We start from the raw sequence: 14,610 nt of genomic DNA on the forward strand, positions 1-14,610 counted from the left end.
ACTATTTGCATTATTTGCACTGGTGACAATGAGCAAAATTTGCATAACAGAACGTCATCCAAACAGCATTCGTCGTCACACGTTCACATACAAACACATGGATGGTCCGAAAATGGAATCATTTATTTCGAGTTTTAGCAAAGCTGGATATCGCTCTGTGTTTTCAAATGAAGCCAAAATTGAGATTTAAGCAAAATATTCTCGCACTGTTTTTTTTTACTCCTTTCCATCTGCAGCATTTATTCAAAATGAATAATCGGCATCCAATCAAAATAGATCCAGTCGGTTCAATGGTAGAAGGTGTGGGCGTGGAATATAACTATATTCCGAACCGAAGTGATGTATAAATTAACACAAACATTAGCGACTGGTACAACACGGAAAAAGAACAACTGATTTGCGGAATTGGCGATTGCACATGCAAATAGTATGGGCCATATGCTACACGCGTAGCTGGGGGGACTGATGATTTTAATAGATGCTTTGATGTGAAATTTCTCGCTAATTTAAGGTTTTCTGTCAACTACAGCTTTTGCACTCTCTTCACGTTTATTCAAAATTGTACTTAGAAATAGAAACTATAGAATACAAATATCTCGGAGTTTTACTTGTATGGCAAATGTAACAATCATCTTACAAGAAATGAGATTTCAAAGAAAAACCTACAGATAAAAACTCCACGTTGGAAACAAAAACACTCTTAATCACTAACTCGACAAATTAAAAATTGCTCATTAAAACCTTACTACTCAGTCGATTGGAATTGATTGGTGAACTCGTTCGTCTTTTGGCTATTCAATTTTGACTAACATTCGGCTTCTCCAGCAGCTCTAGAACTTGCCCTTGCCACTGCTCACTATCGCGAACTCTTCGGCACTAAACCGAGTGTAACTTCCGTTCGGTTGTAGGAAATAGATTGGATCTTTGATCTTGTTGATGTCGTACCCGTCGATCTGCAGATCACGTTTCTTTAGCTTAAAGGTCGTTGTCATCGGGACCTCTGAAAGAACTCGGATGAACAGAGGTCGAGCATACGGAGGTAAGCTTCCACGGATGCCTGCACCCAGCTGCTCCAGGTCTAGTTTTCCCTCGGTGTCGACAATGGCGGCCATTCCGGCTTTACCTTCCGTTCCGGGGATCTATGAATTATAATACGTGTATTTATTGTTTGTACGATTGAGTGGAATTAACTCGTAAACATACATCAACTCCGTAGACGGCGCAGTCTTTCAGTCCAACGATGTTCGTAATCACGCCTTCCACCTCGGACGTTGCAACATTCTCTCCTCGCCACCTGCAATTGTGAATAGAAATAGGCAACATTTAAAAAAAAACGTGTCAAAGTAATTGATGAAACCAATTTTAAATCACTCGGACACATTATGTCTTTACAGACGATATTGATCTCTATGAAGGGCAGTAAAACAGGCCTTTACCCTTTCGGTTGTCGCACGAATGTTTGTTACACGAGTAGCCGCGCGTTGTACTTTGTACAACACCCTTGGTTTTTAATGTTCAACATGAAATACATCGCGATCTACATTGAATATAGAAAAACCATCTTCGACAGCAACTTGCTTAGGAGATCAAGCACTGCTGACATGCAGTGGTCATTCAGATACGGAATTCCGCCATCAGGCTCTACACGGTGTTCAATAAGTTCGAATACAAGTTTTCATCATTGCGTAGGTATGCGCCATGTACATATTCTGCATTGGTATTGGTGTCAGCTTTAGCTTCATTCATACGCTACCGAATGTGCGCGGTGTTGACATTCTGTTGGTTGTTGTTCGTTTGTTACGCGCGATGAAAAAGTATCGGAACTTCGTAATTAAGCGTTTTTTGAACGGTGAGCGACCCGGCGATATATTCCGGCTGCTGAAATCGCATGGGGTCAAGCGGAACTTTGTCTACACGACCATCAGGCGATACCGGGAGACGTCCTCGACCAATGACCGTGCGAGATCCGGTCGGCCGCGTTCAGCGAGGACGCCACGGGTCATCAAGATCGTGAGGGAGCGAATTCGGCGCAAAAAGAACCGCTCAATCCGGAAAACGGCTGCAGATCTCAACGTTTCCATTGGAACCGCTCACACCATACTCATCAAGGACCTTGGTTTCAGGCCTTACAAAAAACGTAAGGTCCATGGCGTTTCGGAGGCTACCAGCAAAAAGCGGTTGGATCGAGCTAAGAGGATCCTCTCTCGGCACGCTGGTCAGGAGTTTGTTTTTTCGGACGAGAAACTGTTCGTGCTGCAGCAGCCGCACAATGTGCAAAATGACCGGGTGTGGGCGCCATCGAGGGACAGCATTCCTGAATCCAATATAAACATCCCTCGGTTCCAAAGTGCCTGTAGTGTGCATTAATGTTTTGTTTTGCAAATATCTTGGGAACCTGACCACTTTGGAACGATGGCATCTTCGGCAAAGATGTTCAGTAGCTCAATGGCTATCATAATTCGTGAGTTTGCCACCAGGCGGCGCTAGTGACCATGGGGCTTTTGATTCGCCGATATCTCAGGAGCCTGACCACTTAGAAAGATGGCACTTCGAAGCTTAATTAGTTATAAAAGCAGGTTGTTAAAAAGGTTTTTTTTTGTATAATGCGTATTTTGTACCCGAAAGATGCCCCGGCTTATATTCAAGATCAGGACTAGCAACATCGATTGCACTTGCCATATACGTCAAAATCGTAGAACATGATTTAGAAAATCGTTCATTTTATAGGGTAAATACCATTGTTCATTTAGTTTTTTATTTCAGCTGATCTTACGCAGTTTTTTCTCAGCTTTCTGATGGTGATCTCAGAATTCAAAACGCGTGCTACGCAATAGGTGAAAATACATTTCTTCTGACGAAATTCAAAATGGCGGCCAAAATGAAAATAGCCTCCAATTTTTATTTTTAAATTTCAAATGAAAGCTCCATCCTTCTTCTATACGATGCCTTTAAGTTTGCTATGTATTCCAAGAGAAATATAACACATATCACGTGAAAAAACCTATGCTTTATCAAAAATGGGATTTTTCGCAAACTGTTTAGCTAGCTGGCGTAGGAGGAGTCAAACCAATTTGAGAAAACCGAAACAATCACCCTCTCGTTTGAGCATGTACTAGCGACCAGTGGTATAGAATTGGATGTGTGCCGATGGCTACCTGGTTTCAGTGAGAATTGCTCAACTATTGAACAAAGTACGAAAACGCGACAGCCTGAAGGTAAAGGACTGTATCGTTCATATTTTTAGGCATTTAAGGAGCTAGATTTCCTAGCCTTATTTTTCAGATTTCTATAATATAAAGTTTAAGATAGTCCAGTAAGTTAGTAAGTGTTTATTTTCGATTATTATAAACGGAAAAGTGCAGACATTTTCAAAATGAAATATGACCAAATCGAACTTTTAGCGATTTTATACTTTAAAGTAAACAGATTTTTTATGCACAAAATTATAAAAAAATGCGTGTCAGAAGTTATGTTTAATCTTCTTCTTCTTCTTTCTGGCGTTACGTCTTTACAGGGACAAAGCCTGCTTCTCAGATAAGTGTTCTTCTGAGCACTTCCACAGTTATTAACTGAGGGCTTTCTTTGCCGATTGACCTTTTTTGCATATGTATATCGTGTGGCAGGTACGAAGATACTCTATGCCCTGGGAATCGAGAAAATTTCCTTTACGAAAAGATCCTCGACCAGCGGGATTCGAATCCACGACCCTCAGCATGGACATGCTGAATAGCTGCGCGTTTACCGCTACGGCTATCTGGGCTCTCTTATGTTTAATATATTTATTCACTTATTAATCCTTCGTTTTTGACAACAAGTCACAAAAACTGAATACTCAATGTATATACCAAGTAACCAAAATTTCAAAATTCCAGTAAGAAATACAAGAAACCCTATCTTTGAAAAACCAGAACTGGTCATAATGACGCAACACAATTTCATCGATCTTTCTAACACGGCCATAAACAATGTTTTTTTCTTCCGATTGTTTACTCTTAACGTTCAGAGGTTATGTTTTAAATGATTTAATTTTTTTTTCTTCTTAGAGTTATCTAGGTTTGTAGAATTCTTCTTCTTGCCATTAACGTCCCCACTGGGACAGAGCCGGCTACTCAGCGTAGTGTTTCAATGAGCACTTCTACAGTTATTAACTGAGAGCTTTCTTTGTCAAAGTTGCCATTTTCGCATTCGTATATCGTGTGGCAGGTACGATTATACTCTATGCCCAGGGAAATCAAGGAAATTTCCATTACGATAAGATCCTGGAGGTTTGTAGAATATGTAGGATGAAACTACCATTAAAATTCCACTTATCCTTGAAATTGTAATAAGAAGCATATAAAATATTTTTTCATAACACTATATCGCCATATGATGAAAATCATGGTTAAGAATATGTTAGCATAACAAAACGTAAGAAAATCAAGATTTTCGCGTGACCCAAAAATCAAATTAGGGAAAGTGTACCAGTTATGGCCATAGTGGTTCCCTATTTGGTCATATGCAAAATTTTGATAACTTTTACATTTTTAATCTTTTTGAATGTTTTAACATCAAGATTTATCCTTCATTTTACTGCTAAAACACAAAAGATTTTTCAAAATGTGAAGGCATTCAAAATATCACGTATGGCGAAATAGGGAACCACTATGGCCATAACTGGTACACCTACCCTATGTATCTTTAGTAAATTTGGAGCTGCTAAATCCAATACCGCCCTACCCCTACATTTAAATTTTGAGCTAAAGGTCATCAAACATGTATCAAATAGTTATTTTACTAATTTTGATTCAAAATATACGTTACAGTTAATTGATATTTTGGTTAGTGCATGTACCGAGCATGCAAAAATGGACTAAAATTTTCAGGTGAGACATGTTTTGGCAGGAATATCACTATTGAATATCGATGTGATCAAGTTTGCAAGTTTGTTAACATGTTTGCAATTTCCGAACAAACTCGTTACTCGAACAAACTTATTCATATGGCTGAATACGATAGTTTTTCAATCCATGAAAATGTAACCTCCCAATATCGGAAGCATTATAAACTTCGTTGATTGGTATTCTTTAGCATATGTTAGCTAGCTCGTGTAATAAATTAAGGAAATAATTCAACCATCAAGCTGGTAAACTTGCATGCAAGTTGACTATAACTAAAGTTCTAACAACCAATATCTCAAATACCTGACGTGCTATAGTATTGTTGAAAACGGTAGTAAATTCTTGCAAAACTAACAAGTTGTGGTATTCAGGTACTCGGGACAAACAAAATTGTGCACTGCGTAATTAATTGAAAATTTTTCAAAAATCTCTGTACAGTTCTTGCCATTTTTCATATTTGTTTTTTATTTCAAATGCTATTCATGGAAAACAAGCAATACTGTTTGGTAAGGAAAAAATGTACGAGAAAGTGTTGTGCGAACTTTTTATAATTTATTTGGACTATTAAACTTTTTTATAATTTATTTCAACTATTAAACATTACTTATTTCCGATACAATCCTTCTACCACTAGCAATTGGCTAATTGATTTCGCCGCCTCCAAGAATATGGCCATTCATAGCACCTACTTCCAGACAGAATCACAAATCGACCACGTTCTAATCGATGGACGGCACTTATCCGACATTATCGACATCAGGACCTATCGTGGCGCTAACATCAACTCTGACCACTATCTGGTGATGGTTAAACTTCGCCCAAAACTCTCCGTCGTAAACAACGTACGGTACCGACGGTCGCCCCGGTATGACCTAGAGCGGCTTAAGCAACCGGATGTCGCAACTGCATGCGCGCAGCACCTTGAGGCTGCCTTACCGGAAGAAGGTGAACTGAATGAAGCCCCTCTTGAGTACTGCTGGAGAGCAGTGGAAGCAGCTGAGAGCAACGTCGGGTACGTGAGACAGAGTCGACGGAACGATTGGTTCGACGAGAAATGCAGACGGATTCTGGAGAAGAATGTAGCGCGGCCGGGAAATCAGCAGAACGTGGAACGTTGAAGACGGAAGCGGCAACAGAAAACGCCGCCTGGAGGAGACGGAGTTGGAGGAGATGCAAGTGCTATGTCGGTCTCAAGAAACACGTAAGTTCTATTGGAAGCTCAACGCATCACGCAACGGCTTCGAAATTAAAGAAATAAGGATGTGAGCATTTTGACGGACGAGCGTGAGGTGTTCGAAAGGTGGAAGCAACACTTCGACGAACACCTTATTGGCGCTGAGAGCACAGGCAATGAAGGACGGGACAACGGAGGAAATGCCTTCGTCAGAACTGCGGGTGATTGAAACCAATCAGCCCCCACTTTGATTGAGGTTAAGGATTCCATTCACCAGCTCAAGTACAATAAAGCTGCTGGTAAGGATGGTATTGGAACTGTACTCATAAAGATGGGCCCAGAGAGGCTGGCCATTTGTCTGCACCAGCTGATAGGCACAATTTGGGAAACAGAACAGCTACCTGAGAAGTGGAAAAAAGGGGTAATATACCCCATCTACAAGAAAAGCGACAAGTTAGATTTTGAGAATTTTCGAGCGATCACCATTCTTTGCAGGCCAAAGTATTATCCCAGATCATCTTCCGTCGTCTGTCACCTGTACTAAACAATTTCGTGAGAAGTTATCAAGCCATCTTTGTTGACGGCCGATTGACAACGGACCACATTTTTACTGCACGGCAAATGTCGTGAATACCAAGTCCCAACGCATTACCTTTTCATCGACTTCAAGGCGGTATACGATAGTATCGACCGCGTAGAGCTATGGAAAATCAAGGACGAGAACAGTTTTCCCGGGAAGCTCACGAGACTGATAAAAGCGACGAAGGAAGGTGTGCAAAATTTGTGAAGGTTTCAACCGAACATTCCAGTTCGTTTGGATCCCGCCGCGGACTACGACAAGGTGATGGACTTTCATGCCTGTTGTTCAATATTGCGCTAGAAGGTGATATGCGGAGAGTGGGGCTTGACAGCCGGGGTACGATATTTACGAGACGCAGTCAATTTGTTTGCTTCGCAGATGATATAGACATAGTCATCCGAACAGGTGGCAGACCTGTACACCCGCCTGAAACGCGAGGCATCAAATGTTGGACTGGTGGTGAATGCGACCAAGACAAAATACATGCTAGTTGGTGGGACCGGGCGCAACAGGGCTCGCCTAGGTAGCAGTGATACAATACGGAAGCGCATCATCAGTGGAAGTTGGGCCTTTTATGGCCCCCACAAGAAGCTGCGGTCAAAAAAAATTCACACCCGCACCAAATGTATCATGTATAAAACGCTCATAAAGCCGGTAGTTCTCTACGGGCATGAAACGTGGACGATGCTCGAGGCGGACTTGCAAGCTCTTGGAGTCTTTAAATGTCGGGTGCTCGGGACGATCTTTGGCGGTGTGCAGGAAAACGGTGTGTGGTGGCGAAAGATGAACCACGAGCTCGCTCAACTCTACGGCGAACCCAGTATCACATAACATATGTAGAACTTATAAGTGAAAGTGAGTTTAAAAGTTGTACCCACTTCCAGCTACTGCCAAGTGGTATATCTAGTATAGAAGACTTCGAACTGTCGTTTCTAATAGTAAAAAAAAACCATATGATTCGAGCACTAGACCAGTTGCTGCAAAGATTACATACATTAAGATCGGGGGACAGTCGACAAGGTTGGGAATCAATGTCTGAAGATAAAACAAAATTATTGTTTCATAAAATGTAAATGTATTCTATCATATTATTCAATATTCATGTTTCATTGTCACAGAATGTGATCGTTGCGAAAATATTATTTCCTATCAAAACACTTCATGTTTCATTACGTGAAAAGGCTTTTGCTTTACAAAATCCTTCCATTCATTTACCTAAACATACAATATGCTAGAAACGACATAAATACCTTATACATTGATTCAATAATCTTGGGTACGAGTGATGGAGATCCAATTCATAAGTTATACCATAAATAGTTATTGTCATTCCCTTCGTTGCCACTTTAGATATATGTTATCCAGTGTTGTTAGACTCACACACGTATCTTTAAATCTCAATCAATACGCTCTCCCGTGAGAACAAAATCATAAGAGATCTGCTTCGCAAATCTCACGCTTGAGATTTTGATGAAAAATCACTCAATCAACTCAAACCGTAAAAAATGCTTCAGTCGCAAAACCCGTCAAAAACTCGTGAAACCCAAATTTTGTTGTTTACGTTAGAAAGGATTACTATAATTTTACCACACTAACAAGAAATTATTGCAATGTGTGAGTTAACTGTAGAAATACGAGACAATGAGTCAAAAAAGTGAGCCAACTCATCCATGACTTTTTGACTGCTGAGCTGCGTGATTGACAGCTCACGCAGGAAAAATCTGAAGAGTGAGTTATGAGAAATTGAGTTTTTCACAACACTGATGTTATCTTTGGTTCATTTCAATACAATGTTGATTGATGTATTGGTGGTATAACTCTTTTGACATTTCGTTGTCCTTATACCAGCATGCAAATGTTAAAGTGGGAGCCATTTTTTGAGCTCGAGTTCCACATATGTTATGTGCCAGTATCCAGAATGTAGCCAAAGCTGGAAGGCTACGATGAGCAGGGCATGGTGCAAGAATGCCGGACAACAACCCTACAAAGATGGTGTTTGCTTTGGATCCGGTTGGAACAAGAAGGCGTGGAGAGCAGCGAGCTAGGTGGGTGGATCAAGTGCGTATCGATTTGGCGAGCTTGGTGCAGAACCGAGGATGGAGAGATGCGGCCACGAACCGAGATTGTGGCGTGAAAATGTTGATTCAGTGTTATCTGTTAATGCTACCCAAATAAGTGAGTGAAAATCAAGTGTATAAAGAAGCAATTATTATTACACTTATGAAATACGACAAACTTCAGTGGGCTGCTCACTTAGTTGGAATGTCGGAACAAAATATTGCAAAAATAATATTCAGTAGAGACCTAGGTAGAGGTAGATGATGATACGCTACATCCTTCAAAGCATAAAGAAGGTAGATGGAAAGTAGCCTTTGGCTAGACCCGGGTCTGATCAAAGACCATGGTTCACGTATCTAAATTTTAGTTTGAAAGCTACATCGACATCGATAATAATACTACACTGAAAAACTTCCTCTATTTCAATTGACAAATAATATCAGAAAGAAGATAAAGAAGGTCTTTAACAAAATTACCTCTTCCAAAAAGACCAAGTGAATTATGACCAGGCAAATAAACGTAGTTACCTATTATAAAAACAAAAATCTGCGATAATGCATGTAAATCCTAGAAGCTTCAATCAATTGACTATCTCACCTGAAAGTATCTCCAGTCCGATCCTTGAAGTAATAGTATCCGAACAAATCCGCCACCAGAATATCGCCCGAGTTGAAGAACATGTCCCCCTTTGTGAAAACGTCTCTCAGTACCTTCTTCTCGGAAGCTTTCTTATCAGCGTAGCCCACGAACGAGCTGAGAGCATTCTTCAGATTGATCTTCCCAACAAACACCCCCGGTTCACCTGGTTTGCAACGAATGCAGAACCCATCAGGATCCCGAATGATTTCGCCCGTTTCCTCTTCGCATCTATCACAAAATCACAAAAGAAAAAGGAAAATCATAATTTGTTATTCATCTGGAATGTTTCTCCATCGCTGGGGACAGAGGGCGCTTTTCTCCTACCTCACCAACGTCACCGGGTAGAATGTCCTCGCAAAGGCGGGAACGAAACCAACTGCTCCAACCGTGTTGTCCAGATTCACTGCAATTGAAGGCAGAAACACGCAAGAAAATACAAACAAGTCATCAATCAACATCAGAACAAATCCGTAGGTACTTTTGCTTCTATCGCTGCTCCAAAACATTAGGAGAAACTGGGGAAACTTTACTTTCGTTTCTCAATGCAGCCGTAACTCTGCAAGTACCGTCGGACGGGGCTACTTTGGACACTCACCTTTTGTATTTATTAGCAGCGTAAATATTAATCTGAGCAATTTTGTGTCTTCAGCACTTTTATTAACCAATATATGCTCTACCACTAGGCATGATTTTTTCTTGGAACAACATCAACAATAACAGGATAAACATGAAAACATTTCAAAAAAGCCCGAATAAATATTCACAAGGTATAAATTATTGGCTATACAAACATTGTTTGAATTTCACCCATGTCTTGGAAACTTATTGGGTGCATCACAAAACTATGGAATCGTCATGTTTCATGAAAATCTTGTGATTTGTTTTGCTTAAAATTGTTGTTTTATTGAAATAATTGATCAAAGGTCTTATTTTTGGGACTTTTATTTTATTTTAATGTTTTGGTTTGTGTATTTTACAATTAAAAACTAAAATAAAATAAATGTTTGTAAAAGTGAATAGACATAAAACACATATATTTCAATACGTACCAATGCCAAATTCACAACATAATCTCTAAAAAACTATTTTTCGTCATATTTTACATGAATTCGTAGTACAGAACAGTTGCATTCTTCAAATGCCTAAATTAAACTACTCTTAAGCCAGCTCTAAATTGCTAAGAAGCTTAAAGCATATTACAAAAGCAAACTTACTTCTTTACGATCTTGCTAAACTTTACTTCATAGATTGCGTTTTTAATGAAAATTACTTACTGGTATTAAATTAGTTACCGGTATTAATGTGATCCTTCAACATATCGTTCATATAACAGTAAGAATAGAAAAAAAATTGTACATTACTCATTTATCATCGCAGTACCTAGTAGTTACGTCGTTCGTTTATGTCAACTTGAAAATCGAGCATTCATAACTGATAGTTCCATGTAAGAGGAAGTTGAAAATTTAAGTACTTAAGGAAGTTGAAAATAAAAATACTGCAAACTGAGAATAGTGAATGGCATGTTTCGTTGGAATTTGTTACATGTGTAATTGATTCTAGCTTTGCATTTTTCTACATTAAGTTTATTAATGAAAAACGTTCCATAACATCACAGTGGACGACAATTTATTGAATCAGTTTGAAAGTTATAAGGAAAAATCATTTCATTAGCAAATTGTGAAAATGTCCAAAGTAGCCCCTTTTTTGTCTTGAAGGAAACATTTTTTTTGCTATTCAAGCATTTTTGTTATTTCTTGATGGATTTGCCTCATATTTTGCACATTTGTTACGTACATATACAACTTAAATATAGGCAAAAATTATCAACATCTATCCATAATTCTAAGAGTTAAAGAATGTGGAAAGAATGTCAAAAGAAGCCCCGTTTGACGGTATATCAAAATATAATGTGGTTTCGACAAAAATGGAAAATTCCAAAATTGTGCCAATTTAAAAACCAGATAACAATACTGCTAAAGATTCTAGCTGAAAGTAATTTTAAACAGAATGATGGACCATGTCGACGAAAATCTAATTTTGCCAAGGGGCTGTCCATTAATTACATAAATGGCCGAAAACAAACTTTCAAATTCCGATAAAATAGGTTGCAATCAAGTCTCCCAGAGGATCAAGTCTACCCAGTCTCCCCTAAACGTTGTAATCGCACCAACAAAAAATAACACCCACTACTCACTCAGATTCGAATTTCCCTCGGTAGATCCATAAAACTCGCAAATTTGGTTGATGTTGAAGCGTGACACGAATTGGGTCCAGATTTGCGGTCGCAATCCATTGCCAAACATCATTCGGACCTTGTGTTGGCCATCGGTCGGTCGGGGTGGAGTAGTCAACACGAATCGACAGATTTCCCCGATATATTGGGCAACCTTTGGCGAGAAAAACGAAATATTCGATGACACTTCGCAACACAGCTAGTTAATCAGGTGACACCTACCGTGCAGTTGTACTTGATGCAGTCCGGGAAGAAGTTGGAGGCGGAAAACTTTTTCCGAAGAGCCGCGGTTAATCCACACAGGAGGACACTTCCCATGCCGACCATTCCGCCTGCAGAATGGTACAGTGGCAATGAGTTGTAAATGATGTCGTCGTCCCGGAGGGACAGCATGTAGTAGCAACCAGTTCCCATCATGATGAATCTGGAAGAATGAAAACGATGGGATTATTAATGTTGGACGTGTACATTTGTTGGAATGCAATGATTTGCTTAGCAAACGTGATTTATTGATAAAGAATCCAAATAGAGTCCAAATGAACGTTGCAAAAAAACTTGATACAAAATACGTCAATATCTTGGAAATTTGATTGCCAAAATTCGATTTGTTTTCTGAATAATCCAAATAATTCTGCTTCAGCATAAAGCAGCATTTTCAATGCATTCTGTTTTCTCATGTTTTATTAGGATACCCTTCTCGAGGTGTCTGGTGATTATGATTTCCCCTATGAGAATTCACTAAAGAAATCCATACATTAACTTCAACTCGTATAATGTCCGAAAAAAAATGTAAAAATAGACAATATTACTAAAAAAATTTCTCAGACTTACAAAGCGGGATTTTTTTGTCTAAATAAGGCTTAACCTTCAATGAGTTTCGGCATGGCCAAGTTTTCTTCAGATGAATGGCAAAAATGTAACCTGTAGGTGAATTCCGGCGCGTATTTCGAAGAAAAGAAAATTTTCTTGCTGGTGCGTAATGTAAGAAAATTTCTTCTCTTCGAATAAATTGTTCGCCGGAATTCACCTACTGGTGTGAAAAAATGTAACAAAATCAATCAGTGTTTTATTCCACCAATAAATTCTTTCTTTGAATTTGACTCAACTTTTCAAGTATTCAAGTATTCACATGAATAAATATATTGCTTAAACTATTTTTTTTTTCAAGAAAACTTATGATTTCATACATTTTTTTATTATTTCCAACAGATTCGTAGCAAAATTTTTCAAAAAACTTCTCGATATTCTTTATAGACATTTCTTTATGGCCTCAGAACTTTAATAAATCTTTTGAAATTTTGTCAAGCATTGTGGGACTTTCAAAGCGAATTCCTCCTGATGGGCATCCATTCTTTCTATGTCTTTTTATTAGCAAATTCTTTCCGGAATATGTTCCCTGATTTACCTAAAAAATGTTAATTATTCTTTCAAAAATTTAGTTTTTCCTCGCAATTCCTCCAATAAATCTTTGTTTCTGTCAAATCTAATACTGAGATATTTCGCTGGAAGTTCCACTACAAATTCTTCCGCGAAGTTCATCAAAAGTCCTTAAAAAATGTTTCCAAAATACATCAGAAATCACGTCAAAAATTCTTTTTTTTTTTTAGTTTCCTAGGATTATTCAAGAATTGGAAAGCAAATTGTTTTTGAAGTTTCTCTTATCTTAGAATCTTCACAGGAAATTTATTGAAAAACCCCAGGAAAACTTTTGCTTCAGAAATTAGCATAGCGGTAAAGAAATCTGTAGAGTAACTTGTAGCAAAATAATTGAGAAGGGGAAAATGATTTATTAATATATTCAGGAAGAAATTTGAATTGATCTTCCCTGAACATAATTTTACCAGTTATTGGCGAGAGACAAACCAGTCACGATCTGAGTTGTAAGTGTTTTTAATAAACATAATGATAATACTAATAATTATTATTAGCAGAATCCATATTCTTCATTTGAATTCTTGTGCAATACGAGGGCGGAATTCTAGAAATACCAGACGTCAAGGTAGGATAGATTTCAAGGATAATTTCTAAAGAAATTTTGATTGAAGCTCTTGAGAAATTAGTTTTATCTGTAAATTGATTAGAAAAGTTCATTAACTATCCTGTAATTTTTCTCTAGAAAAAAGATTATAAATTATCTTTCATTGTATCATTGTCCATCTATTTCAACCTGCTTCAACATTTCGTAGTTTCTCCTTCTTTTACATGACGCTTTGAGGAACTTCGTACAAAAAACTTTCTATACTAAAAAAGCAACATTTTAAATAATCTAAAATAGCGTAAATTATGTGAGTTTTAAAAAAAAATACAGAATTCTTATTCGTACGGTTCCTGATTTCGGTAAGTCCATCATGATTGCAAGCAATGCCAAAGTTTCTCCTAAGATTTAAATACATCAAAAAATTTCATGTCTAATCTTACCACAATACATCTTTGGTAATGTTCTTAAAAATACCGGTAATATATTCGCGTTAAACTTCTGCAGTTCTGCAAAATAATCAATAATAGATCCTTCAACAATTTTGTTCGGAATTTCCTGGAATTTCTAGGTAGGAAAAAATGGGTTCTTTCAACATCAATATGTCCACCATAGTATCATAAAACATTGGAGTTCATTTATACAAAGTATTATCTAAGATTTTAGTTACAAATGCTTTCAGTAAAAATTCCATCCGTTTTAACACCAATCATTTTCGGTAATAAAAGACGAAGATAAAATAACAAGAATTTTCGTAGAAAATTCTACAAGGGCCACTGTAAGGTACATTGCCAAGCTTCAGAAATTCTACGGTTTAATTCTTGATTTTTACTACAAGAATTAAGCAAATTTTTCCTAATTATATTCAAGCTGCAATTTTTCACAAAGTTACCAACAAAGTTCTTTCAAACCTTTTTTGTATGTGTTTCTCTAGAAATCTGATATGGAGTGATTCATAGAGGAATTTGTAAAGCATGCCATAAAAATATTAAAATATTACTGTAGTACTTTTTGAACCAAAAATGGAGTGTGCATAATTTTCTAAATTTGATTTATGAAAAAATCCTATGA

The 14,610-nt window shown here is 37.9% G+C and overlaps 1 protein-coding gene across 4 annotated transcripts in view; it reads right to left on the minus strand.

The window, feature by feature from the left end:
• Positions 1-524: 524 nt before the first annotated feature.
• The window catches only part of LOC5570163 (long-chain fatty acid transport protein 4), a 75,149-nt gene continuing 61,063 nt past the window's right edge, over positions 525-14,610 (minus strand). For 3 of the 4 annotated variants that reach the window (XM_021849027.1, XM_021849029.1, XM_021849028.1), the window contains exons 7-12: positions 11,787-11,988; positions 11,526-11,718; positions 9,656-9,734; positions 9,290-9,559; positions 1,204-1,294; positions 525-1,139 (exon numbers count right to left, since the gene is read on the minus strand). In XM_021849027.1, the coding sequence (XP_021704719.1) occupies positions 831-1,139; positions 1,204-1,294; positions 9,290-9,559; positions 9,656-9,734; positions 11,526-11,718; positions 11,787-11,988 (1,144 nt within the window). In that variant the 3' untranslated portion in view covers positions 525-830. The remainder of the gene's footprint in view (positions 1,140-1,203; positions 1,295-9,289; positions 9,560-9,655; positions 9,735-11,525; positions 11,719-11,786; positions 11,989-14,610) is intronic. The other variant, XM_021849026.1, reaches the window with a different exon arrangement.

This window comes from Aedes aegypti, chromosome 3 (assembly GCF_002204515.2).
Source record: "Aedes aegypti strain LVP_AGWG chromosome 3, AaegL5.0 Primary Assembly, whole genome shotgun sequence".
Lineage (NCBI taxonomy): Eukaryota > Metazoa > Arthropoda > Insecta > Diptera > Culicidae > Aedes > Aedes aegypti.